Consider the following 27559-nt stretch of genomic DNA (forward strand, 5'->3'; position numbering starts at 1 on the left):
GGATAAAGACTTAAAGACGTACACAGGCACCCAAAATGGGTCAAAAGATGCTACTTTAAGCTAATTTGTCCTCTTACTGACTGATGGAGTTAGCATAAGCTTTGATTATTTCGCTGTGTTGGTTTCTCGTGGAAGTTGAACCTAAACGCTGGAGAAACTCGACCCATGAGGTAATGATTTATGCCTCCTGTGAAACGTTCCCAGCTGAGAGAAGCCGTCTGATCTTTCACTCTGAACACGGAAAGTAGGACAGAATCATCAAAGCAGGAAAGCTAAACCTGAAGTTTCAGTTTCAAGTCACGTTCTCTGTTGGAGAGCTCCTGTGTTCGAAACCGCCGACTACATACTACATACTACATACTGCATACTACATACTGCATACTGCATACTGCATACTGCATACTGCATACTGCATACTACATACTGCATACTACATACTGCATACTGCATACTACATACTGCATACTACATACTGCATACTACATACTGCATACTACATACTGCATACTGCATACTGCATACTGCATACTACATACTGCATACTGCATACTGCATACTGCATACTGCATACTGCATACTGCATACTGCATACTGCATACTACATACTGCATACTGCATACTACATACTGCATACTACATACTGCATACTACATACTGCATACTACATACTGCATACTGCATACTACATACTGCATACTGCATACTGCATACTGCATACTACATACTGCATACTACATACTGCATACTGCATACTACATACTGCATACTACATACTGCATACTACATACTGCATACTACATACTGCATACTGCATACTGCATACTACATACTGCATACTGCATACTGCATACTACATACTGCATACTACATACTGCATACTACATACTACATACTGCATACTACATACTGCATACTACATACTGCATACTACATACTACATACTGCATACTGCATACTGCATACTGCATACTACATACTGCATACTGCATACTACATACTACATACTACATACTGCATACTGCATACTACGTACTGCATACTGCATACTACATACTACATACTGCATACTACGTACTGCATACTGCATACTACATACTGCATACTGTGTACTACATACTGCATACTACATACTGCATACTGCATACTACATACTGCGTACTGCATACTACATACTGCGTACTGCATACTGCATACTACATACTGCATACTACATACTGCATACTACATACTGCATACTGCATACTGCGTACTACATACTGCATACTACATACTGCATACTGCATACTGCATACTACATACTACATACTACATACTGCATACTGCATACTACATACTGCATACTGCATACTACATACTGCATACTGCATACTGCATACTACATACTGCATACTGCATACTACATACTGCATACTACATACTACATACTGCATACTACATACTGCATACTGCATACTGCATACTGCATACTGCATACTGCATACTACATACTGCATACTGCATACTACATACTACATACTGCATACTGCATACTACATACTGCATACTACATACTGCATACTACATACTGCATACTGCATACTACATACTGCATACTACATACTTCCATACTACATACTAATCGATCAGACAGTATGCAGAGCGTTTACCCACAATGCATTTCGCTCCTGCCCGAGCCGAAATCAGCCGGCCTGAAGCTGATTTCCCTTAAGCTCTAAACTCTGTAAACTTTAGCAACATTTGAAACATTTTCAGGTGAGAAAGTAGTCGTTTAGATCCCCAACGTGTTGAAAACCTGACAAAATACCGGCTGTTTACAATTTTGTTCCCACGAATTCGGCGCTACTAAAGCTAGCCGCAGTGAGCTAACGCACTTCTGGTTATTTTCACAAAATAAAATACCCGTTGCCTTTTATCATAGGGAAAGCCATTACCATACAATTGGTGCTTTTGTTTTGAAAACAGGAAGTGAACCTACCCTCGTTGTAGCTAGCTTGAAACTGCCGTTTTGACAGGAAATGACGATCGGCGACGTCACGTTACGTTGCATCTTGGGTAGTTTGAGTATGAGTAGTAACCTCATGATGCATACCCAACATTTCGGGGAATCTAGTATGCATCCGGGAACTTAAAAAAAGTTAAAGTTAGTAGGAGTAGTAGGAGTAGTAGGAGAAGTAGGCGGTTTCGAACACAGTCTAGACTCCATTTAAACCCACTTCCGGCTCGTTTGGTTAAAAGTCTTTAATCTGTGGCAGATATTTCTGCTTCTGAGTGAAAGGTTTAGAATAAAGAGACGGTTTGTTTGGACTCGAATGTGTCTGACATCAGCTCTAGTCTGTGACACCGTACACCTGTACAGGAGGGTCATCAGAGTTACACGGTGAGCTCACTTTTTCCTCAGTGATGGTAAAAAAGGGGAGGAAAATATTCTGATTCCCAAAGATCCAGAACAGAGAATAAACTGCAAACTAGGAAATAAAAGAGTGACTTCATCTTCTGGAGATAATCTGAGTTTCCAGCTGCTGCGTCTCTTTGTTTCACAGCCTTCCAGGCAGACGTGCATGCTTGCAGCTCAGCTTCAGGACTCCAGGCTGCCATCTGATCAGGTGTGTCAGGTGACCTCTGCAGGAGCTCACCTGCACAGTGTAAACATGGGCTCAGTGCGCCCTCTGCTGGCCAGGCTGTATAATGAGCTCATGTTAAAATCAGCTGCTTCTCACCTCTGAAATTAGATTAAATCCATCAACTGAAGGGTGCATTGATTAAAGATTTAATGTGGCTGTCTGACAGCTTAAATAAAATAAATGATAAGATGGAAATGCTCTGTGAAATGCATCCGTAAAAGGGTTTTTATGATACAAGAACAAACACAGAAAGGGAGGTTTTGTCAGAAACATACACTGAAAAAAGTGACTTTTTGGTGAAGTAAACTCTATTAGAGTAACTGTCATAATTTCTACCTTGTATTTTTAAGATTCAGTAAGAACTAGAGCTTCTTAAGTCAATTTAAACATTTTATTAACGTAATAACATGAATTATGGGGGAAGAGTAAGTTTTACTTAGGTTTCCTCATACAATTTAAATGTTTAATAGTTGTATGTACATAAACCTAGAAATACTACATAAACTTTACTCTGAAAGTGTATCGTTAAAATCTACTAAGTTACTTCACAACAGCAAATACTACAGATATATAACATTTACTTAAAATTTTGAGTAAAATGATGTTCCTGCCTATGAAAAACAAGTAGACTTTACTTCATTTGTTTAAATAAATATAACTTAAAACTTAGATGTAATTAAGTAAATGTTACTTAATATCTTCAAAACTGTTATGTTTTATGGTGAGTAAAATTTACTTGATATTGCAGCATTAAATATTACTTAAATCATTTGAGTGCAAATACTTACAAAGGGGTTTTTAAAGTAAATCTTATGAGTTGTTTTTTTCAGTGCAAGAAATGTTTGGATTCGATCTGATAATTGCTCAGTAAATGTTATTCTACAGTGAAATGAACATATAAGAGTGGTGGGAAAGGCTTAAATACAGAATATAAACCCAGCAGAGCTCTTAGATCCAAGGACTCAGGTCAGCTGGTCCAGTCCAGAGTCCAGACTAAACATGGAGAAGCAGCATTTAGCTGTTATGCTGCAAACAAGTGGAACAAACTGCCAGTGGAGATTAAACTTTCACCAAATGGAGACATTTTTAAATCCAGGTTAAAAACATTTCTGTTCTCATGTGTCTATGCATGAAATCTGCACGATATCTTTGAACTTATCTGGACTGTTGCTTGTTTTTAAATTCATTTAAATGATTTTATTTGTTTCTCTTTATATTCTTTTATGTATTTTAATGCTTCTTCCACTCCCTGCTGCAATGCTTTTATTTTATGTGAAGCACTTTGAATTGTTTTGTACATGAAATGTGCTACATAAATAAATTTGATTTGATTTAAAGCGCCTGCAGCTCTCAGCAGGATGAAGCAGGGATAGAAAAAGGATGGATGAATAGAAGGCTAAACCAAAACAATCAGTAAAACCCGAGCTAAGCATAACATTTATAATAAAGTCAGAATATTTCCACATTTTGGAAAGTGTACATTCTTTAAAAATCTAACCTGTTCATTAATTTACTCCACAGTGACTTTGATTGTAGTCATATTTCCTTAATTACTTGTTAATTTTATTCCGTTAACGTTCATTCAGTTCATCTCTAATTATTTGGGACAGCAGTAGACATTGATATGAAAATTTTAGATCTATTTTTATGGCTCGCATCATTTCGTTGGGAAACCAATCATAACCGTTACAGCTAAATAACGGTCATTAACGGCACAAATAACGGCCGTTGGTCGTGAAAATTAATTGAAAAACATCGTGGAGATCAAACCTTGAAAAGGTTTGTGTGTTTGAATATCATTTAAATAATATTTTATCAAGGATAATACGAATTTATCAGATTTTAATGTTGAAAACTGCCTCTGACCTAAAACTAGCTAACTAAAGCTAGCTAACTAAAGCTAGCTAACTAAAGCTAGCTAACTAAAGCTAGCTAAAATTCGCTTCCGGCAAAGTTTGGTCATCAGAAAGATTTTTCTCCGTTGAAAAATAAACGTGCTAAATATATTAAATTTTAGCATACTTATGTGTACTTGCAGTCAGACTAATCTTTAGTAAAGTGTGGTATTTGGTAATGATTTGTTAACTTTAAGTTTGATATTTTGGAACAACTGAATTTGTGCTAAACTTAGTGGAAATAAAATTGTAGAAAAGCAGAATTTGAAGTGTAAGTATTTGTACTTTTGAAAACAAGCCTAATAAGTGCACTTAAATATATATTTAACACATTTTTTAAATTTATTTTAAGGCCTGTTTTCTTTTGAAATAATCCAATTTAGTTCAATTATTTGTGTTATGAAAAATTGTTCAAAGTGTGACATTAGCATACTTTTCTTATAGCTCTAGTTAGCACACTTTTTTGTTAATACATGAGCAAAATACTACTAAACTTGTGTATATATTTGAGGAACAATAAAGTATATTTATTTTTAACCCGAGTAGCTTTAAGGATTTCTATAAATTCTTTACTTCATAAAAGTTGAGTTGTTGCCTCAGAAGACGCTGAGAATAAGTCCGGCCCACCGGCCTTCGAATCACGTTTCTGATTGGTCAACAGAAACATCAATCTGAAGTCACGTTTCCAAAGCAACGACCCGGAAGTTCTTTGTTTTTAGCAGGAAGCGGGAAAATTGATTGTTTATGAAAGTTAGCTTGTCGCTGCCGGTGTGAGTGACAGCTGAGGGGACTGAACTTTGATTCTCAGCCGTGTTTGTGTCCGGCTGTAATGCAGCGGAGTAAAGCGGCGGTGAGTGTGGAGGTGAAGCGGGTGATTGGAGCTCTGTGCCGGCTTCTGGCGGCCGCCGGCCTGGACCATGTACCCGCACCGGAGGCCTTCAGACGGGCAAAATTTGGAGGCGGACCCGAGGAGGTAGCTGCTTTTTTTATTGCTGAAAAATGTCAGAAATTCATTTGGAGTAGTTTTAAAATAATTATCAAACTTTATTTTAGACACAAAGGTCCATATAGACAAAATAAGAGATATTAAAGTGGTAAAGAATAACTACTATCAATCAATCAATCTTTATTTATATAGCCCCTTACAATAGCCAACTGGTACTCAAAGTGCTTTACAACAGGATAAAAACAACAATACATAAAACAAAACATAACAAAACAAAACATACTATCACATTTAATCAAATCTACGATTATATAGTTACCACAAGCGCTTCCAGAGGTAAGACAAACACTTTATTTTACAGCATTTAAGGCCATAATAATTGCTTTTTTATTTTATGCTTTCATAGTGGCCGTTATTTGAAAATAATTAGACAGGAAAAGGGGCCCCGGGCCGGGTCAATAACCCGGGCCTAAGTTAGGAGCCTTTTTCTTGCCTGAATGGTTCATAGCTCAGAGTTAAGTGGCTTAACAAAGAAAAAACACATTCCTCTGAAGATGCTCAGGTACAAGGACTGGACTGAAGATGGGTGAAAAAGCAGAAAATGTCCAAAGAGAAACTCTGAAAGAGCTTCAGGAAGCTGCAGAACTGAACTGAGAGAGATTGTTACACCCTGAGATTATATCATTTTATTGATTTCCTTTTATCAGAATGGGGCCAACTGGGATGCAAAGAAATGAATATAACAAGCAAGGCTACACGGAAAATAATAATTAAGCTCAGTTACCCATAAAAGACTCCACAAACAGACTCAGTGTGACAGTTTTTATCTGTTTCTGTTTCTCAGGAGGATCAGTTCTGGCAGCTTCTCAGCAGCCTCCTTCAGACGACTGGGATCGTTTCCTCCTCTCAGCTAACAGGTCAGTAATTTACTCTTTACAGTTTGAAAACAACATTTACTCGTCCCAAATGTTGATTGAATTTTACAAAGAGGGACTCTGCTGTTCTGAGCTGCCTTACTTTTTGTTAAAATTGGCTTTGTTCTTAGCTCTGTACTAGTGATGCTCCGATCGATCTGCTGCCGATCATGATCGGCCGATAATGCCCAAAAATAGCCTGATCGGCGATCGGAAAAATATGCCGATCAAAAAACCGATCATGTGACGTAAATTACTAGCGACCACTTTCTAATGTGGTAGGTGACGTGTGTACAGAACCGAACAGGCAAAACCTTTACAGTGCATCTCGACAACATGACCTCTCCTGTCTGGAATTTCTTCAAAGTGTGTCAGAAAGATGTGAAACTTACTGCGGTCACGCTATCTGCGCTTCGGAGAGGCACGGTCGCGCTAGCTACACTTGAAAATCTCAGAAATCTATATCGAAGTTGATCTTTCATTTGTTGGAATACATACACCTGTCATTACTTGGTTGTTTTTTTTACTACATTCTTTTTAATGATTAAAACAAAATGATAGAACAAAATTATTGAAGCATATTCAGAATCAAACTAATTTCTGCATAGTCAGATTTGAAAACTTAATTTAGAACCAAATCAAAATGTTCTCTGCCGACTCCACCAGATTCTTCTTCTACATGTCCCCAGCTGCCTCTGGCAGTTTAATTTCTATAAATGGTGCACTCTCTGCTAGATGAAAGGCATGGAAATGTCCGATTCCTTCCGTGATCGGCAATCGGGCAGATCATGATTTTGGTGATTGGTGATCGGTCCAAAAAATACTGATCGGAGGATCACTACTCTGTACTTTTCCACGATGCACACGATATATGACCTTAAATGATCCAGGCATAGTGAGACAAAACAATTAGCCTGGGAAAGCAGGTGCAACATTCACACACACACTGGCTGTGTTCGAAACCGCATACTACATACTACATACTGCATACTCATCGATCAGACAGTATGCAGAGCGTTTACCCACAATGCATTGCGCTCCTGCCCGAGCTGAAATCAGCCGGCCTGAAGCTGATTTCTCTTAAGCTCTAAACTCTGTAAACTTTAGCAACATTTGAAACATTTTCAGGTGAGAAAGTAGTCGTTTAGATCCCCAACGTGTTGAAAACCTGACAAAATACCGGCTGTTTACAATTTTGTTCCCACGAATTCGGCGCTACTAAAGCTAGTGAGTGAGCAACGCACTTCTGGTTATTTTCACAAAATAAAATACCCGTTGCCTTTTATCATAGGGAAAGCCATTACCATACAATTGGTGCTTTTGTTTTGAAAACAGGAAGTGAACCTACCCTCGTTGTAGCTAGCTTGAAACTGCCGTTTTGACAGGAAATGACGATCGGCGACGTCACGTTACGTTGCATCTTGGGTAGTTTGAGTATGAGTAGTAACCTCATGATGCATACCCAACATTTCTGAGAATCTAGTATGCATCCGGGAACTTAAAACTTGAAACTTAAAACTTGCTTACTCAAACTCGTATACTAACTCAAAAAGTTAGTAGGAGAAGTATGCGGTTTGGAACACAGCTCTTGTTTGGCTGATCCAGAGATTATGACGAAGCATGTTGAACCTACTCATGTCCAATCCTACTCGGTCGAGTGAGAGTCCGACTTATGTGAAATAATGAGTCATATAAATACAGAATGTACCCGGAAATCGGGGCTCGGTCTGACGGATTTCCTGCGGGAGCTCTGTTCCACTGAGCCCAGTGTGACCACCAATAAACACTTTATTTAACTTGAGATTCCTCCGGCTTGTTCTTGAGCTTCCAATGAAAGAATCGAGCTTTTAAAGAACACTTTTCCTGGAGTGACCGGACGTGTCTTCTGCCTCAGAGCGCAGACAGCTGGTGGCTGCAGGTCTGTGGCAGACCGGCTTCCACGCTGCCTGGATGTATGTGGAGGCCGGAGAAGCAGGTGGGGGTGGTTCCTCCAGCAGAGACCTCCTCCTGGCTCTGGGCTGGCTGCTGGCAGCAGGGACTCTGGAGGACCTGGTGGCGCAGCGGGTACAGCAGCTGGACCAAACGCTCCTCTGGCCTGCAGCTGTGAGTCAGGCCGCTGCGCCGCACCGTAGAAGGCTGCCACACCTGGTTCTGGACTCATGTGTTTGTGTGCTTTCTGTGTGAGGTGAAAGCGGAGTTTTCCGGTGAGTTCCAGCCGGACTCGGCCTCGTTGAGGAGGCTTCAGTGGCTCGTTGGGAATCTGAGACACCAGGGACGGACTCTGCTGTCCGCCACAGACGAGCGAACTCGGACGCTTCACGCTGTGAGGAGATCTTCTCTTTTCCATTTCTATAAGCTGCTGTTCTGTATCGTTAGTAAAGTTTAACTTCTCAGAAGAAGTTCACAGGTCAGAATTTAAGCTCTTAAACTACCAGCTTTCTTTAATGTCCAACGTGTTCTGTGACTGGTCCACCAGTCCCCACCTGAGTCTGTGATTGGTGGAATAAATACGAAGTTGTTAGCTGCTGCTTCTATTTGGGCTGGGCAACGATTAAAATATTTAATCTAATTAATCACATGATTTCCCTGATTAATCACGATTAATCGCATTTGTACGCAGAATCCAAAAATGAATCCAAAAGTAGTGTATAGCTTTTAGCATTTAGTTTTATTTTAAATGTGCTGCCATATGAATGAAAGTGCCATAACATTTGTTGTGCAAACACACTTTTAACATCAGCATCTTTCTGTAGTTTTTATGTAGAAGCCTCGCTCCACTGTCTGTTTCCTTGAATGACTTGCTGCTATCAGTTGTGTGTTTTGCCTTTAAGTGATATTTTAGACTGGAACTACTACGCTGAGAAGACAATTCAACTTGGCAGTGTTTACAGATGACTTTGGTTCTGTCGACTCCGCCGTCTGGAAGAACTTTAACATGAAAATGGCCGAGTAAAAGTTCCGTACCCTTCTCCATGTTTGGTGGATCCGCCGATTACTTTCTTTTCCTGTTCCACAGCAGACAGCAACAGACTTTTACAAAATAAAAGCCTGTGAGCGACAGACTTTTACAAAATAAAAGCCTGTGAGCGACAGACTTTTACAAAATAAAAGCCTGTGAGCAACAGACTTTTACAAAATAAAAGCCTGTGAGCAACAGACTTTTACAAAATAAAAGCCTGTGAGCAACAGACTTTTACAGAATAAAATAAATAAATAATACAACAGGGGTGACGTAGTGGGTTGAGCAGACGCCCCTTGTGTAATAATGGGGCCCCCGTTAAATAATCAATGCGTTAACGCTATAATAACGAGCTAACTCGCCCAGCCCTAGTTTCTATCTTAAATCAGGAAAGTCGGCGTGCGTCGCCTCCTCTGGTCATGAAACCAACACGGGACGAAGAAAAGCTGAAATAAATAATTAGTCAGTGAAATAGATGAAAAATAAACATTTTTATTAGCCAACGTATTTATTTCATGGCTCTTCCTTTTATTTCAGTTCCTTTTTATTTGAATAAAGGGGCGTGGCCATCTCTGTGGCTCCTCCCCTACGTGATCTCTGATCATATGTCGCTTTGCCTCCGTCGGCTGCTCTGTTGGAAGAGTTTAAACGTCTCTTCCTCCGTCACATTGATGATTTCAGAGACTATAAACCTGCTTTTTGTCCATTTGAGCAGGAGACGCATCCTCATTGTGTTTTTTTTTGGCTTAACCATTTATTCTTTTGGTTTTCTGCTCCTGTTTTCAGATTCTGGTCATTATTTTAGTTTCCTCACATCCCTTCTGTCTGGTTCTCAGCTTCACCTCCTCATCTGTTTCCCTCAGTATTTACTCCTCTTGGTTTCTCTCAGTCTTTACCAGATGCTCATCGCCTCACCTCAGCCATTCATCTTCTTCTTGTTCCAGTTCTTGGTCTGGTTCCTGTTTTCACATTTAGGTTTTTGGAGCTCCAGCTTGTATTCGCTTTTTGTTCAGTTTTTTTTTAGATAAATCAGCTCAGTTTTTACATCTTTACGACCTTCATGTGAGTAAAAGGAACTAAAATAAAAAGAGCCATGATATAAAAGTGCTTTAATTTTTAATGAAACGGCTCTCCGTCCAGGACTGCAGAAGCAAACTCAGTCAGGATAAAGACTCTGAAACCGTAAAACGATGTGTGGTATGAAGGCAACATGGAACGGGCTGTGAAGGTGTTTATAGATGCCTCTGTTTAGCCACAAGTGACAAAAATAAAGACGGAATACAACGATGGTGACTTTAAAACCTTAGAACAGATTATTTCTGCTGTCAAACTGATAAAAGATGTGCAGTTTAAAGGGTTAATTAGCTGATTAATTGAACAAATGATGGTATTTAACTGTAAGAAATCAATCCGTCCTCAGGTTCTGACTGCCAGCCTTTCTTCCTCTCCTGGTCGAAGCTCCGCCGCCCTACAGGAGGTACGTAGCACATAAAAACTCTTTTACCTGTTGTGTTAAACCCAGTTAAACCGTCTTTGTACTGAATCCTGATCCCAACGACTCCTTTGTTCATTGTTCTCGATGGAAGGTTAGGTATCAACGAGTGATCATCCGTCCAAATGTTCCCCAACGTCCAGGATGGAGGACGAGATGCAGACTTAGACTTATTAGACTTTATTCTCCTCTCATATGAGCTGACGAAACCACGTCTAAAGAAACTATTTAATGAGAAATAAAATGAGTTTTCTAACTTATTTATTCAATAAAAAATCAGGTTATCTTTTAGTCAGTTACACATGTGTTCTTATTTGAGAGATTTCCTAATGAAATAAAACACATGAGCTTCAGTTTTTACTGTCTCGCTGAATAAAGCGTTTCTTTTTGTAGGATTGTGTTCGTGTTCGGCAGCTCTCGGACCTCCTGGAAGCGTATCTGAGCTGGAAACAGGTGGAGAAGGTTTTCTGGACGTGGATGGTGAGTTGTTCACCCGTCGGAAGCAGCTTGTGTTGGTCACATGATCCGAGGTGTGAGCGGAAACCTCCTGCCAGGAGAGTCGATGCTGCATTGTTGGAGCTGGAAGGTGAAACCTGAGACCTCTGTTTAGAAATGGTTTGTCCAGTTTAACACACACCGCTGAGAATGAGAAACACAAGTTAATGACAACAATAATGTCATATGTGGAGGAGAGGTGCATCATGGGAGCTCTCCCAGCAGGCTGGGCCTATAGCAGCTTAACTATGGGATGTTTCAGGGTCACCTGAGCCATCCCTAACTATAAGCTTTATCAGAAAGGAAAGTTTTAAGCCTGATCTTAAAGGTAGAGAGGGGCCTGATAACTGAAGGCTCTGCCTCCCAAACTGGCAGCTGGTTCCACAGAGAGGGGCCTGATAACTGAAGGCTCTGCCTCCCAAACTGGCAGCTGGTTCCACAGAGAGGGGCCTGATAACTGAAGGCTCTGCCTCCCAAACTGGCAGCTGGTTCCACAGAGAGGGGCCTGATAACTGAAGGCTCTGCCTCCCAAACTGGCAGCTGGTTCCACAGAGAGGGGCCTGATAACTGAAGGCTCTGCCTCCCAAACTGGCAGCTGGTTCCACAGAGACGGGCCTGATAACTGAAGGCTCTGCCTCCCAAACTGGCAGCTGGTTCCACAGAGAGGGGCCTGATAACTGAAGGAACCCATCTATCCTCAGGAATGAATAGCAGAGGTTCCTGTAAAAGGCAGTTACTAGTTTGTTAGTTTATGTTTCTTTCTGGACAGAAATGTGACGCTCAGCTGTGTGTGTTTACAGGACAGCGTGATGGACGGTCATCTGGCGGATCCTGACGACATGAGGTCTTCACGAGCTCCCAGTGAGGTTCCAAAGGTGTGTCACCATGGAGACCGTCGTGGGCTGGAGAAACTGGACGAGGTGCTCGTGAGGCTGCAGGTGTGAGACGCGATTCAAAGCTCATTCAGGTGTAGAGTGAAAGAAGGAATTTAATAAAACTCTGAAGAAGATGTCAGTGAGATTCAGCGGTATGAAGACAGAAGAAGGGAATCAGAATCAGAATCGCCTTTATTGTCATTATAATTTACATTACAATGACATTTGGTTGCAACTCCAAAGGTGCTTATAAAACAATCAGAAATAAAAACAAAACTATGTTCAAAATAAATTTAAATATATTTAAATAAAATGAAGGCACAGTACAGGAACAGAGTTATTTAAACTAATAAAATATTGCACATTTTTCCGGAATTACACACATTGCATGGTATATATTGCACATGTTGCAGCTGAATGTGATGTTTATTTATTCATCTCCTCTCTCAGGGAACTCAGAGGGGAAGCAGAGGATGTGTCGACCCCAGAGGAGGAGCAGCGAGTCCACCGGAGGGACGTGGCGCCTCCTCCCTGCCCTCCATCCCACGGGTGTGTCGGGCCAGGCTGCAGCCTGAGGGGCCCCTCAGACCCGGCGTGGACCACCCCTGCAGCGGGGTCGACGCTCCCGACGAGCTCCCGGCGTCCCGAGCCGCAGAGCTGCTGCGTGATGCCGAGGCGGAGCTGCTGCAGAGGAGGGACAGACGGAGGCTGGTCAGCAGGATGCAGCTGCAGGACGCCATCGCACAGCTGGAGGAGCTGGTGCTGATCCCCCTGTAGACCTGGTGCTGATCCCCCTGTAGACCTCAAACTGTTGACCTGGACCTGAGAGGAGCAAGGCTGTGTTCGAAACCGCATACTTCTCCTACTACTCCTACTAACTTTTTGAGTTAGTATGCGAGTTTGAGTAAGCGAGAAGTTCCCGGATGCATACTAGATTCTCTGAAATGTTGGGTATGCATCATGAGGTCACTACTCATACTCAAACTACCCAAGATGCAACGTAACGTGACGTCGCCGATCGCCATTTCCTGTCAAAACGGCAGTTTCAAGCTAGCTACAACGAGGGTAGGTTCACTTCCTGTTTTCAAAACAAAAGCACCAATTGTATGGTAATGGCTTTCCCTATGATAAAAGGCAACGGGTATTTTATTGTGAAAATAACCGGAAGTGCGTTAGCTCACTGCGGCTAGCTTTAGTAGCGCCAAATTCGTGGGAACAAAATGGTAAACAGCCGGTATTTTGTCAGGTTTTCAACACGTTGGGGATCTAAACGACTACTTTCTCCCCTGAAAATGTTTCAAATGTTGCGGCCTTTTAAGTTTCCAAATTATATTTTCCAACAAAGGCCGTGGGTGGCGAGCAGGTGGTTTTGTTCTTGCACGCACTTCAGTTGATTGTTAAAAAATACATGTAGTTTTATTTTTGACAACAAAAATAATATGAACAAAACAATAACAAAAAAAACAACTTATTTTGATTTAACAAGATCTAAAAGTGTTAACTTTCGTTTTCATCCAAATTGTAAGAATTTTTTTTGCCCAAAGAAAACCAAACCGATAGAACCCATGACTTACAAAACATAAATGGCCACAACACTAAAGTTAACAGAGTTTAGAGCTTAAGAGAAATCAGCTTCAGGCCGGCTGATTTCGGCTCGGGCAATAGTGAAATGCATTCTGGGTAAACGCTCTGCATACTGTCTGATCGAGTATGTAATATGTAGTATGCGGTTTCGAACACAGCCAATGTCCTGCATGTTCAGGGGTCTTTCAGTTTGAGGCTCTCTGAGGCTCGGCTAACATTTTATCTCCTCTGAAAGAGCCGGAGGAGAGGAAGGAAGGAAGTCTCTGCTCGTGCTGCCGGTGTGGATGGACTAACGGATCCAAATGAAGTCAAACACGAGTCCCAGACATCACAAAACATATTTATTATCTCACAAACTGAACAAACATCAACATATTTTCATCAGGAGCCACAAACTTTAGACTTCAGCGTTGAATGAATGTCTGCTTTCATCTAAACTACTAACACAGTTCAAATGAGAGATGGAATAAAATGGTGCATAACAAACAGCTTTTGATGTCTACAGCGTCCTGTTTTCAGCTCTGAAACCCCCCCGCAGATGTTAGAGGCTTTCAGCCAGCTATGCGTTCACAGACTTGTTCTGATTTTTGTGGTAAAAAGTGCAACAAACACTGGAATGTCATCAAGAATTAACCACCAGCAGTTTCTGCATGTAGGAGTTGAGCCACTTCTGCCTCTCCATGGACGTGAGGAGCTTGCTCTTCTCCCTGAAGGCGGCGTCGTCGGCCACCACCATGTTCCTCTTCAGCAGCCGGGCGCCTTCGGACGTCCATTCGGCGGGCCACACCCCCTCCACGCTGCAGACAGAGCGAGGTAACACACGGTCAGGGTTTCCTTTCCTTAACGATGCTCTGGTTGGTCATTTATTCTTCCTGTTTACACTTTGGAAGGACTGTGAACCCTTAAGAACTTTCTGAGGTTTTACGTTCGGTCATTTATTTATGGAGGAAGATGATCTAATGTCACATATCTGCTAGTGAGGTCCAGAGTTAACTCGTTAATTATTTAACCCTCACACCTGATTTAAAACACAACTTAATCTCTGAAAAGGGACTTTTTTGTCCCGTTTTAAAACGACTTAAAAACATATGTTAATATTTTTTTCTGCTTTTTTTTTTTTTTCCATAGATCTTTTATTCCAATTACATCTAATAATAATTATGGTCTGGGATATGTCAATGATCAGCAACAACATTGATTTTGTTTTTATTTTTTTGCTTTGTCTGATTTTTAAAAAAACAAAACAAACAAACAAAAAAACCTCCTTAATGTCTGATTTCTGAAAACGACCTAAAAACATCATATGTTAACATTTTTTTCCGCTTTTTTTTTCATAGATCTTTTATTCCACTTCAGTTCTGATCATAACTACCAAGTTTTCAATTATTTTCAAAAATTAACACTTTAAATACTGGTTTATATGATATAAATGCCAATTTCTGTAAAAAAACCAAAAAAACCCACAAACTGCTATATTTGCAATATATAGAATGCAAAGTGGAATTGTTGAGCGGGGATAATTATGGTCTGGGATATGTCAATGATCAGCAACAACATTGATTTTTAGGAATTTTTTTTTGTTGTTGTTGCTATGTCTGATTTTTAGAAAACAAACAAAACAAAAACTCCTTAATTTCTGATAATATTGTACTTTATTGAACTGGTTTAACTGCAGAGCCGCTCAGATATTTGTAGTTTTCCGGGTTGTTTGGAGCTACCTGTCGGCCTCAATGTGACATTTTATCTACAGAAGATGGTTTTTGTGTTCTATTTGTTCAGAAATAAAGAACAGAAGAGTAAAGAAATTACCTATTTTTAAGCTTTAAAGCATCATTTTATGCTTTCTTTAATTTATCTGACAACGCCAGCAGCTCCCGCTTAAATATGACACAATAACCAACAGTAAATGTTGCTTAATGACCGGAAAAAAGAGTCAGTAGAAGCTCAGTAGAAACATTACTTTTGTTTTCTTTCAGATTTGGTGGAAATAAATGAGCTTTAGCTACACTGTTGGGCAGATTCTGTTAGCAGTTAGCAGCTAGCATCCTTTATTATGGCCTCAGCTAAGCTAACCATCCCTTAAACAGAAGATTGCTTCCTCAGATTCTTGTTTTAATGTGTAATATTGTACTTTATTAAACTCGTTTAACTGTAGAGCCGCTCATATATTTGTGGTTTTCCAGGTTGTTTGGAGCTACCTGTCGGCCTCAATGTGACATTTTATCTACAGAAGATGGTTTTTGTGTCTGTGAGAGGAAACATGATTATTTACAGGTAAAAAGTGTCATCAGGTGGATGCTTTTTTTACCTTGGGACCCATCTGAACCTCACCTCTACAGTTTAATAAGCTTTTCTGTTACCTCGCTTCCGTCCTCTCCGGAGCAAAGAGCCACGCCTCCCTCATCAGTCCCGCTTTGCTGTCGGCGGACGCTCTGAGGCTGGGCGCCGACATCATTTGGATATTCCAGTCATGGAGGGAGATGGAGGGGAAGAGGATGTCCCAGTCGCCTCGTTTCGGTTCGTCTGGATCCTCAGGACTTCTGGAGTCAGATAAGATGAAACCAAACTGAGTTTGTGTGATCGGAAAACGCTTTGATTGGAACAACATGGGTCGAAATGTTCTGATTTCATTCAGAAACTTGTAGTTTTTTTACTGAAAAAAATCCACCTGAGAGGTAGTCGAGGCTGAGGGAAGCCGGACATCACCGAGGTCATACCCAGAATGCAAAGCAACAGGAAGGACATGCGAGGAGGCTCAGACATCCTAAAAAACAAACAAAAAAAACCTTAAGATGAGTTAAATGAGCTGTTTATTCTTCAAACTGAGGAAAAAGTGTTGATCGATGCCACAAATCTGCATAGAAACGGTTAGATCAGGTTATTTAATGTTCTGATTCAAACAGGTTAAAGGTTAATAATCCCACTAATACACTTTATTATACAGAAGAAACAATAACAGATTAAAAATGGCCTCAAATCAAAAGTCTGTTTCTTTGCTTTAAACACTAATTTGTTAGCTTTAATAAACAAATCTAAAAATAAACGGAGAAATATGGCTTTGAATTGAGTGAATAGGTGAATCCATGCAGTAATGAAGAAATATTTAGATTTTAAAGAATGATTTAGTGACTTTTAACACCACATTTATCACAGAGCTGCTTAAATTCAGCATCTAAACGACATCCGAATCTCAATCTGATTCAAAATCCCAATGATTAATAAAACCTATAAAAACGGTAAATTGATTACAGTGTATTATACATATATAATATGATATACATGTATTTAAATATAAATATATATATATATATATATATATATATATATATATATATATATATATATATATATATATATGGTCAGCCAATAAAAATAAATAAATAATCAGTCACAAATTGGATTTAAAAACCTCAACAAAGCTGTTTTTTTGTAGCATTTTGGGACTAAAAGGCAGATTTAAAAAACTGTTTAATTTGAAACTCTTTTATTCACTGGACGGTCCAGATGGGTGGAGTTCTGGATGGTTGGTGGAGGGCCAACACGTCCCAACGAGGCTGCTACGTCAGCCAGGGGGTGGTGGAGCGATGGAGTCAGGTGGAGTCAGATGGAATAAGATGGAGTAAGGTGGAGTCAGATGAAATAAGATGGAGTAAGGTGGAGTAAGGTGGAGTCAGATGAAATAAGATGGAGTAAGGTGGAGTCAGATGAAATAAGATGGAGTAAGGTGGAGTAAGGTGGAGTCAGATGAAATAAGATGGAGTAAGGTGGAGTCAGATGGAGTAAGGTGGAGTCAGATGAAATAAGATGGAGTAAGGTGGAGTCAGATGAAATAAGATGGAGTAAGGTGGAGTCAGATGGAGTAAGGTGGAGTCAGATGAAATAAGATGGAGTAAGGGAGTCAGATGGAGTAAGGTGGAGTCAGATGAAATAAGATGGAGTAAGGTGGAGTAAGGTGGAGTCAGATGAAATAAGGTGGAGTAAGGTGGAGTCAGATGAAATAAAATGGAGTCAGATGGAGTCAGGTGGAGTCAGGTGGAGTAAGATGGAGTAAGATGGAGTCAGATGGAGTCAGGTGGAGTCAGGTGGAGTAAGATGGAGTCAGGTGGAGTCAGGTGGAGTCAGATGGAGTCAGATGGAGTCAGGTGGAGTAAGATGGAGTCAGATGGAGTCAGATGGAGTCAGGTGGAGTCAGATGGAGTCAGATGGAGTCAGGTGGAGTCAGATGGAGTCAGGTGGAGTCAGGTGGAGTCAGGTGGAGTCAGATGGAGTCAGGTGGAGTCAGATGGAGTCAGATGGAGTCAGATGGAGTCAGGTGGAGTCAGATGGAGTCAGATGGAGTCAGGTGGAGTCAGGTGGAGTCAGGTGGAGTCAGGTGGAGTCAGATGGTCGGACCCTGTTGGGACCACTTCCTGCTGCAGAAAGTATCGCCGAGTCTTTGGCTGCTGTGACTCGTGGTGGTGCCACCGTCACCCCCCCCCCCAACCGAGAACCTATGGAGCATCCTTAAAGCTCACTGGATCAGAGCTGTTAAGGTGGAATGGAAGAAGGGCTCCGATGTTCAGCTTCATCAGCGTTTGTATTTATTTTTTAATGAATTATCTCCTGCGTAACCAGATCTTTTTACAATCTGTTTTACCCATTAAAGCTCTTATTGGTAATAATTTGGAGAACGGTGAAGTTTTCCTTGTTATAAACGGCACCGATCCTCAAACATCGGCATCTTCGGGCTTCTTCTGGCGTCTGTTTTTAACACCTGAAGCCGAGTTTAAAGTCCATCAAACGTCCAGCAGACAAACTAAAGCAAATCATTGGACTTCACACGTGATGAAGACTGTTGGCTGAAGGTTTCTGTTCGATGAGTCTTACCTGCTTCTCAGAGGAATGAGAGTCTGTCAGTCTTCTGGAAGTTTGAAGCAGCCTTCAGCCTCCACACCAGAAACCACGAACCACCACCGAAGGAAGGAAGGAACTAACTAACCCCAGCAACAAACAAACAAACGATTTTTCCTGCTTACTTTTAAAAAAACATCTTTTTTTCTGCTCTAATCTGAAAGAACGTTGGAGGAACCCTTTGTGGTTGCAGTGTGCTGCGGGCAGCTCGAAGGTGGCCGGACGCCACCGGCGTGCCGTCTTATATACGTCTGAACCCTGGACTGAAGTGCTGTAACCCACGTCCCCCCAAACACACCCCCACAGGAGCGTAAACACCCCTCAGCAGATCAGTCTGACTCTGCCGTGGCGGAGCACCACCTTTAAACAGCTTGTTAGTGTCCTGCTACAAAGACTCACCGAGCTGCTGCTGCATCTTATTACTGAATATCATTAAAGTCTTCATTCCTACTCTGTGGCAGATGCACCAAACAATGGAGTTTTCTCTCCAAGTCCTCTTATTTTATTGCTGACGATGTTTCGATCCCTCTCAGATCTTCAGTTAGTGACTGACTGACTTATCCCCGATTAAATAAATGTGTTAAAATCTGTTTTTCTGTTCGTTTTAGTGGGTTAAATTGAGTCTGGAGATGTTTTTGTGTTGAAACCAGTCCAATTTGGTGTGGAACTTGGAGCCCTCCAACCTCTGAGCTGCACTTTATGGAGAACAGGCATGAGCTCCATCTTTAAAGGTGACATATTGTGTAAAACTCCTTCTTCCTGTTCCTGGCAGCATATATCAGGGCGTCTGAGTCACCATCAGGTGTAAAAGTGTATTTATTTAGTTCCTCTGTGATTGAAAGTTCCTCATTTAACGAGCCATTCTGATTTTCGTTTCAAAGGTTGGCTCCGCCTCCTCTACTAAGTCCCGCCTCATATGCTAAGCCCCGCCCACTCACATCCACCCTGCTGGACGGATGAAGCCAGCTTCTGGTGGAAATGTTCCAGCAGAGTTAGATAAAGACTCCTTAAGTTGGCTCCGCCTCTTCTGCTAAGCCCCGCCCACTCACATCCACCCTGCTGGACGGATGAAGCCAGCTTCTGGTGGAAATGTTCTGCTGTCAGCTGCTCTGAGGAGCATGCATCTTCCATCCAGCAGCAGCCTCAGAGGATATCAGAGCCCAGTGGATAAACTCTATCTGAGGCTAATGTTCCAGCAGAGTTAGCTAAAGACTGTGGATGTGCAGCAGCCACTTTTCATCCCACTGTTTTAACAACTTGGTCCAGTTCAACGCTGGACTGAAGAAGCTGAGCCACAAAGAGGGATCAGTTCCAACTCTCAGAGCCTGAACTTCAGAGCAGGGAAATGGAAGCATCTGAGAAATAACTCCTCATGGTTTATTTATTGAGTTATTTTCTCCTTTAGCAGCAGCTAACGCCAACAGCTTAGCTAATGAAGGTGACGTACACCAGCTTCTAAGGAGTTATTGCTGTTATTTTCTCCTTTAGCAGCAGCTAACGCTAACAGCTTAGCTAATGAAGGTGACGTACACCAGCTTCTAAGGAGTTATTGCTGTTATTTTCTCCTTTAGCAGCAGCTAACGCTAACAGCTTAGCTAATGAAGGTGACGTACACCAGCTTCTAAGGAGTTATTGCTGTTATTTTCTCCTTTAGCAGCAGCTAACGCTAACAGCTTAGCTAATGAAGGTGACGTACACCAGCTTCTAAGGAGTTATTGCTGTTATTTTCTCCTTCAGCAGCAGCTAACGCTAACAGCTTAGCTAATAAAGATGACATACACCAGCTTCTAAGGAGTTATTGCTGTTATTTTCTAAAAGCTGAACATTATTGTTCCCACATTACTTTGTTAGCTGAAGCTTTCTGGCTGAACGGTTCCGTTCTGTAACTCATCAACCTGCTTGGTCCATCACTGTTGATGAGAAAGCATTGTTTGCTAGCATCTGCTGCTAGCTTACAGCTTACGCTGCTAAACTGTTTCCCTCTGGGATCAACAGAGGAACTATCTGTATCTGTATGTAGAGCTGGAGTGTTTCTGGTCTGACTGCAGGAACAGCTTCATGTGTTACTGCATGAAATCACACAGCAGATGTTCAGGTGTTGATCACAGCTAACTTCCTTAAACTCTCCGTAACTTTCCACAGCAGCAGGACAGCAGTTTGTATTTTTGTACCAAACATAGGATCTCAGAAAATTGTTTGTGAAAAGCAGGAAAACTCTCCGATCTGATGAGACAAAGATTGAACTGTTTAAACTTCTTGTAGTTGTTCAGCAATGCAGAACAAACGTATTTGTTTCTTTAAAGCACAGAAATAACCCTAAAGATGAAGGTTTTAAACTGATTAGCTCTCTTTTAAAGTCAAGTTTAAGTATTTTACTTCCAACTGTCCTTTTTAGCATTGTTTTACTATATTAATTAAATCTTTTTATCCTTTTTCTTACTGTTGTAAATCCTTTTCTTTTTCTTTTTTTAATTTCATATCAAAGCTGCTGCATGAATGCAGTTTAATTGGTTGTGTTGGGACGTTTTTCCCTCGTCAGGGACTGGAAGACGGATCTGGATCGATGGGAAAGTCGCCTCTGAAGAGGCTCGCACAGACGCTTTACATCCTGAACGTTTCTGCCAGGAGGAGTGAGAGACCGACTTTACCTGAGACGAGTCTGGAACAAGAAAACCATTTTCTCAAACACGTCTGGAGTAAAGCGTCGGGTTTGATATGATAATCCAGAGATTTAATGGACTCGTGGGGTTAAATGAACGCCGTGTGTGTGGCGTTCATCACTACTGCTGAAGCACCTCGTCAGTGAGACTCCCGCCGTCTCTTGGATTGGACGCATCCATTGACGGATGAATGTGGGACGCTGTGGCCCCCGGGTCATCAAACGTCCTCAGAAAACAAACACAAAGGGAGAAACGGTGGATCTCGGCACCGTTCGAGCACCTTGTTACGGATCTCGTTGGAAATAATGACCTGCGGGCAGGAAGCCGCTGGTCCTAATGATGGCGCCTCGGCTCTGATGTTAACAAGCTTCCAGCCGAGGCCTGAGTCACCTCGCTGCACGGACGCTCTCATCAGGAACGCTCTCATCGTCCTGTTTGCAGATCCCTCCAATGGGGTTTATATTTAGACGATGACGTTCGTCTTCTATGGTTCTTAAACGGCTGTGTTAAGTGCTACTGTACAGGAGAGGAGTCGGACCCCTTCGCTCTTCACACATTAAGATCTAAACACAAAGGCTCGCGTGCTTTTGTCTTTTTGTTTGGTTTTATTTTCTAAAGAACAAACAGAAGCATCCAGGTGTGTTTCACACCTCCTTTAAGGAATCTGTTCATTTTAAGGGCCTCAGAGACGATCAGTTTCTGCTCACAAGCAGATTTGTTCTGCTTTTCATCACAGCTGCAGCCAATAATCAGCTGTGTGCACACGTTCCCTCCGATACTTCAACTCGGACCTACATCTGTGCATCCATCTACTCCTGAAACCTCTGCACCGGCGGTCTCAAACTGACCCGTGAAAGGGCCGGTGTGGCTGCAGGTTCTTGTTCCAGCCCTGCAGCAGCACAGCTGACTTGTTTCATTCAGTCAACTGAACTGGTTAAGACCTTAGCTCTGTTCAAAACCGCATACTACTCCTCCTTCTCCTTCTCCTACTACTACTAATAACTTTCTGAGTTAGTATGCGAGTTTGAGTAAGTGAGAAGTTCCTGGATGCATACTAGATTCTCCGAAATGTTGGGTATGCATCATGAGGTTACTACTCATACTCAAACTACCCAAGATGCAACGTAACGTGACGTCGCCGATCGTCATTTCCTGTCAAAACGGCAGTTTCAAGCTAGCTACAACGAGGGTAGGTTCACTTCCTGTTTTCAAAACAAAAGCACCAATTGTATGGTAATGGCTTTCCCTATGATAAAAGGCAACGGGTATTTTATTTTGTGAAAATAACCGGAAGTGCGTTGCTCACTGCGGCTAGCTTTAGTAGCGCCGAATTCGTGGGAACAAAATTGTAAACAGCCGGTATTTTGTCAGGTTTTCAACACGTTGGGGATCTAAACGACTACTTTCTCACCTGAAAATGTTTCAAATGTTGCTAAAGTTTACAGAGTTTAGAGCTTAAGGGAAATCAGCTTCAGGCCGGCAGATTTCGGCTCGGGCAGGAGCAAAATGCATTGTGGGTAAACGCTCTGCATACTCTCTGATCGATGAGTATGTAGTATGCGATTTCGAACACAGCCCTTCAGTGCAGACAATCGCTTGGCCCTATTTTCTCTCCGTTCGTATCACTGCCGCGCCTGTTACGGTGTTTGCTGCTCGGTCTGCACAGCAGGCAGTGATACGAAGGGAGAGAAAATAGGGCCAAGCGATTTTGAGGTCTGACGTTTTATTTTTTAAACCCCAGCCAACTAGCCGGACTACCTTCATCAACACCAAAACGAGGCTGGAACTCTGCTCACAGGACGCAGCAGGGGGTAAGAAGATGTTCAGAAATGATGTTGCTGATATGGGATGTCACACAGCTTCATGTCAAAAGAGGCGAACTGTCCCTTTAAACATGCAGCCGAGGCTAAAAGCTGCTGATCGGTCGACCTCATCGCTGTTACGAGTTTCCACCAGGTGCATGATGGGAAATAATCTCAGAATAATCTTACAAATAGTGACCCTGTAAGATCTGGAGTCTTTGTTAAATCTTCAAACTCAGAGACTTTGTCTGTAGATGTGAGACGATGTCAGGAGTTCGTCTGTTCCAGATGTTTTTAAAGCTTTTTCTAAAAGTTGTCTCATGTTCGGGAGATGTTTGACCGACATGAGCTCTCTTCTTTTCTGAGGCTTTCATGTCAGTGTAGAAGTACTAGAAGTAAATCTGAATCTTATTTCCAAACTCTGGGAAGATCGAGTTCTCACGCAGCCCAACCTCACAGTAATACACAGAAAGAATAGCAAAGAAATGAGAAACTTCTATTTTAATCTCATGATTTTACCGAATGAAAATGTTTTTATTCCCTTAGAAGGAACCATTTGAATCTGTTTTCCTCTACACAGGAGAGGAGATTTCTATTTTAACGGCAACAAAAGGGTTGTAAAAGAGGATTATCGTTCAGATAATCATTCAGAGTGACTCTGAAGCTGCTTGTTTTCTCCCCCACAGGTAATTTAGCCTCATAAAGATGCAGTGGATGGCTCTTAAAATGGATGCTATTCCCAACCTGACCACTAGATGTCAGTGTCCCCCACATAAAGCAGAGACATTACCATTTATTCTACTGTTGATTATTTCCATTATTTTGGAATCCTGCTGCTTTTTAACGTTCAGTACATGCATGTAGGATGGTGTGAGTCTCTGTTGGGCTGTTTAATACAGTTTAATATTTATAAGTGACAGTTTTAAAAGAGTTTTCACATCCTGGAAGCCCAGTAGTTGGTCTCATTTCTGGGTTTACTGCTCTCTGAAGCAACCGTTATTCATTGTGATAGATTTGTTTCACCATTCTCAACAAATGTAAAGCAGCGTTTATTAGTTGTGAAAGGTTGTTTATTTACAGTACACTGAGTGTAATTGTACAAAAGGTAAGTTTTGGAAGATTTGGTCCCTTTTAGCTGCTACTACACACCCCTTTCAGGAGTTTTAGTGGCTACTTTTCCACAGTAACGTTGATCTACATGTGGTGACGACACATTTTCCTCCACTTAATACAATCCAAGTAATCGGTAACTTCCAGTCCTCTGCTGTCTGCAGCAGAAGGTTTGAACGTCACAAAGCGTAGCATCAAGTATTGAGTATAAACATGATATATATGCATGTTACATGTATTTTTTGTTGTTGTATTGAACCACATACGAGGGGTTCCAGACCCCTTGTTGGTTCAGAAATCCTTCTTTTTTTGGCTGTTTCGTGTTAGCTGCTGCATCAAAACTGATCCACATCAGCTGTTTTCATTTCCCTTTATATTGGATTAATATTTGAAGTGAGACCTGAGATTCAAATACATTTCATACGTTTCTCCTCCTGTTTTTGTCTCTTCTACAGTTTTGTTGATGCGACACGTGATGCAGTTACAAGTCAATCAGACTCTCCTCTTCCTGCTCAGGCTCTGGAGCACTGACAGCTGCCGTGTCGGCTGTGTGGAGGCTTTCTGCAGGTGGAGCTGGGGGCGGGGCTGGAGGCGGAGCTTGGAGCAGAGCTGGGGGCGGAGCTGGAGGCACTGCTGGGGGTGGAGCTTCGGGCAGAGCACTGGGCGGAGCTGGAGGCGGAGCTTGGAGCAGAGCTGGGGGCGGAGCTGGAGGCGGAGCTTTGGGCAGAGCAGTGGGCGGAGCTGGAGGCGGGGCTTTGGGCAGAGCAGTGGGCGGAGCTTGGAGCAGAGCTGGGGACGGAGCTGGAGGCGGAGCCAGACCTGGAGGCGGAGCTGGAGGCACTGCTGGAAGCAGAGCTGGGGACGGAGCTGGAGGCGGAGCCAGACCTGGAGGCAGAGCTGGGGGCAGAGCAGTGGGCGGAGCCAGAGCTGGAGGCACTGCTGGAGGCAGAGCTGGGGCCAGAGCCGGGGGTGGTGCTGGAGGCGGTGCTGGACGCGGAGCAGAGGGGCACGTGCGGCCCGGCAGGTTGCCAGGTTGGCCGACAGGATGGTAGACGAAGCAGTAGCCTCCCGGTGGGCAGCTGTTTTTCACACTGAGGGCCAGGTCTGTCGGGGTGACGGGCTGCTGAACATCATCCATGTACAAGCTGAGCATGAAGGAGTCTGGAAGGGAACAACAAAGAGGTATGACTCCAGCTGCCGTCATCTTGTACGCTGAAAACAGATATCAGTATAAGCTGACAGTTAAGGTGGAATCATGTAGTAAATAGGGCTGCAGCGATACACTAATCTCACGATACACGATATTCAGCCTACGATGCGATTTTATAATAATTTTAAATGAAAAAAGATAAATATAAAAATAATTTTAAAAAATTAAATAAAGAAATTTAAAAAAGAAATTAATAAAAAATTATATATATATTTTTTCAAATTAAAAAAAAAAATTAAAAAAAGAAGAAAAAAAATTGATACCTTATCTGGAAAAGAAATATCGATATATATCGCAGTATCGATAAAATTGCTCAGCCCTCGTAGTAAAAGTAATTCAGGGGTTGGACGGGAAAAAAGGGAAACCATGTTTTCGTTGATCACGCCCAAAAACCAGCTGCTATAAAACGAGCTGCAAAAACAGGGTTTGAAGGGAAACTGTTTCACCATCTCTGTGGTTATTGCTTTGTCCAAAGCATCCTACAAACATTTCATTAATACTTGAGGAAATTCTCAATCATCAACTTGTGAAAAGACGCCTCCCGTTCCGCCCTCGAACTTTCACACTTTAATGTGTGAATATCTAAGTCGGTCCACTGCTGTTACGCCTCATTATAGGTCGTGTGTTCTCCGTTTCACCCTGAAATAAGTTACCACATTCACTTTATTGTTAGGACATAGCAAAACGCTGCCTTGAGCTAAAAACAATGGTGAAAAACAAGTTTGAGAACATGTTAGAACTGCCTGGTTCAGGCTGAAACCGGCTCGGCCCGCAACATGCATCGATGCAGAGCTGAGCCGCCTCTGTTTAGCATGTGGGAATTACGACCACCACACTGAATAAAACCGAATTTGATTTAAGGTAAACACAAGAAACTTGTGCTAAAGAAAAAAATAATGGACCCGACTCAGTGAATAATTCCCTATAATCCCTGTAATATAGACCAGTGAGCAGTGCTGACCAACATGTCATTGGTGTCATCAGGTGGGAACCTCCTTTCATCAGTGTTTTGTCTAGTTGGACCCACGACACCTCCAGGAGGCTAGACAGCGATCACTGGCGTCCCAGAGTCACTCCCCTAATGCCAGCCATCACTGCTCCTCACACCACAACCACCATCTTTTCTTCCACAGCCGCAGGCTACCCCAGCCTCTCACCAACTGCACACCAGTCACAGCGGGGTGGGGATACAAACCCTGGTTCGGGTAGGGGGTAATGAAAGTATAGAGGGTGCCAGAGGTGGAGGCAAGACAAAACACACTAGCAGATTCAGCAGACAAACTCACCTAAACAGTCCTAAAATCACTAAAAATGCCAGCAAAAACAAAGCCATACAGGCCAACTCACCCAAAATGGCCGCCTGGTTTCAAAAGGCTCACATGGGCCAAACCCTCCACTTAAATATCCTGAATTTCGTCTTTTGTTTCTTACAAGAGTCTGTTTACCCTAAGTGCTCCCCCTGCTGGGCCCCCAGCTGCTATTGCTTCTTCTAATCCAAATCCACTGACTGGATTTTACTGCTTCATCTGACACTTCCTTCACTATTTTCCTCACACTCTGTCCACTTACACCCAGCTCCCTCAACAATGAGACAACAGACTTTGCAACAAATCCTCTATATCCTACTTCCACTGGACAAATTCTAACTTTCCATCCTCACTGCTCTGCTTCTGCCCCCAACTCCACATACTCTTCACCTTAGACCCTCCTAAGTTTACCTGCCTTCGTTTATCTTCAATACGTGCAGCTAAGCTTCTTAACACTTGGTCATGTCGCCATGTATACCGGCCTTGTGACAGACTAACCTTACAACCTGACAAAATGAAAATGAAGATGAATAAATAAAACGCGGTTTCAGTGATGACCGTTAGCTCGTGTGGTTATGTGGAAGGGTTCATATCGAAGACGGTTCGCTGTCCGGCGGTGATTTCAGGGGTCGAGGAGATGAAAACCAGACGTGTACCTTGTTCAAAGCGTGTGGCACACTGCTCAGTCAGCTGCTGGATCGTCATCGTAGGGAAGACTCCGAAAGTTTTTGGGTTGGCTCCCATCTCTGGACAATACACGGTCAGGAAGTCCTGTAAAACACACAAGAAGGTAGCTGAA

The 27559-nt window shown here is 42.2% G+C and overlaps 3 protein-coding genes across 5 annotated transcripts in view; 1 reads left to right on the plus strand and 2 right to left on the minus strand.

The window, feature by feature from the left end:
• The first annotated feature begins 5249 nt into the window (after positions 1-5249).
• Positions 5250-13102, plus strand: tedc1 (tubulin epsilon and delta complex 1). Its single transcript, XM_075448002.1, has 8 exons — positions 5250-5489; positions 6307-6379; positions 8271-8479; positions 8562-8699; positions 10756-10812; positions 11221-11307; positions 12123-12260; positions 12648-13102. The coding sequence occupies exons 1-8, from the start codon at positions 5346-5348 to the stop codon at positions 12972-12974; spliced, it is 1173 nt and encodes a 390-aa protein (XP_075304117.1). The 5' UTR covers positions 5250-5345; the 3' UTR covers positions 12975-13102.
• Positions 13103-14403: 1301 nt separating this feature from the next.
• Positions 14404-16591, minus strand: pth2 (parathyroid hormone 2). Its single transcript, XM_075448710.1, has 3 exons — positions 16450-16591; positions 16142-16321; positions 14404-14578 (listed from the first exon to the last, which is right to left on the minus strand). Exons 1-3 carry the CDS (start codon positions 16542-16544, stop codon positions 14404-14406), a joined length of 450 nt encoding a protein of 149 aa, XP_075304825.1. The 5' UTR covers positions 16545-16591.
• Positions 16592-24096: 7505 nt separating this feature from the next.
• Positions 24097-27559, minus strand: part of rin3 (Ras and Rab interactor 3) — a 35839-nt gene continuing 32376 nt past the window's right edge. For 2 of the 3 annotated variants that reach the window (XM_075448116.1, XM_075448115.1), the window contains 3 exons: positions 27417-27531; positions 25129-25404; positions 24097-25086 (listed from right to left, as the gene is read on the minus strand). In XM_075448116.1, coding sequence (XP_075304231.1) covers positions 24725-25086; positions 25129-25404; positions 27417-27531 — 753 coding nt within the window. In that variant the 3' untranslated portion in view covers positions 24097-24724. The remainder of the gene's footprint in view (positions 25087-25128; positions 25405-27416; positions 27532-27559) is intronic. The other variant, XM_075448117.1, reaches the window with a different exon arrangement.

Source organism: Odontesthes bonariensis, chromosome 17 (assembly GCF_027942865.1).
Source record: "Odontesthes bonariensis isolate fOdoBon6 chromosome 17, fOdoBon6.hap1, whole genome shotgun sequence".
In the NCBI taxonomy this organism is placed as follows: Eukaryota; Metazoa; Chordata; class Actinopteri; order Atheriniformes; family Atherinopsidae; genus Odontesthes; species Odontesthes bonariensis.

Coding starts and splice junctions, on each gene's coding strand:
- tedc1 (XM_075448002.1), top strand. CDS start 5,346: ATGCAGCGGAGTAAAGCGGCGGTGAGTGTGGAGGTGAAGCGGGTGATT. Junction 5,490..6,306: donor TTGGAGGCGGACCCGAGGAG/GTAGCTGCTTTT, acceptor TCTGTTTCTCAG/GAGGATCAGTTCTGGCAGCT. Junction 8,480..8,561: donor CGCTCCTCTGGCCTGCAGCT/GTGAGTCAGGCC, acceptor TTTCTGTGTGAG/GTGAAAGCGGAGTTTTCCGG.
- pth2 (XM_075448710.1), bottom strand. CDS start 16,544: ATGTCTGAGCCTCCTCGCATGTCCTTCCTGTTGCTTTGCATTCTGGGT. Junction 16,322..16,449: donor CAGCCTCGACTACCTCTCAG/GTGGATTTTTTT, acceptor ATCTGACTCCAG/AAGTCCTGAGGATCCAGACG. Junction 14,579..16,141: donor CCGGAGAGGACGGAAGCGAG/GTAACAGAAAAG, acceptor CTCTGTCTGCAG/CGTGGAGGGGGTGTGGCCCG.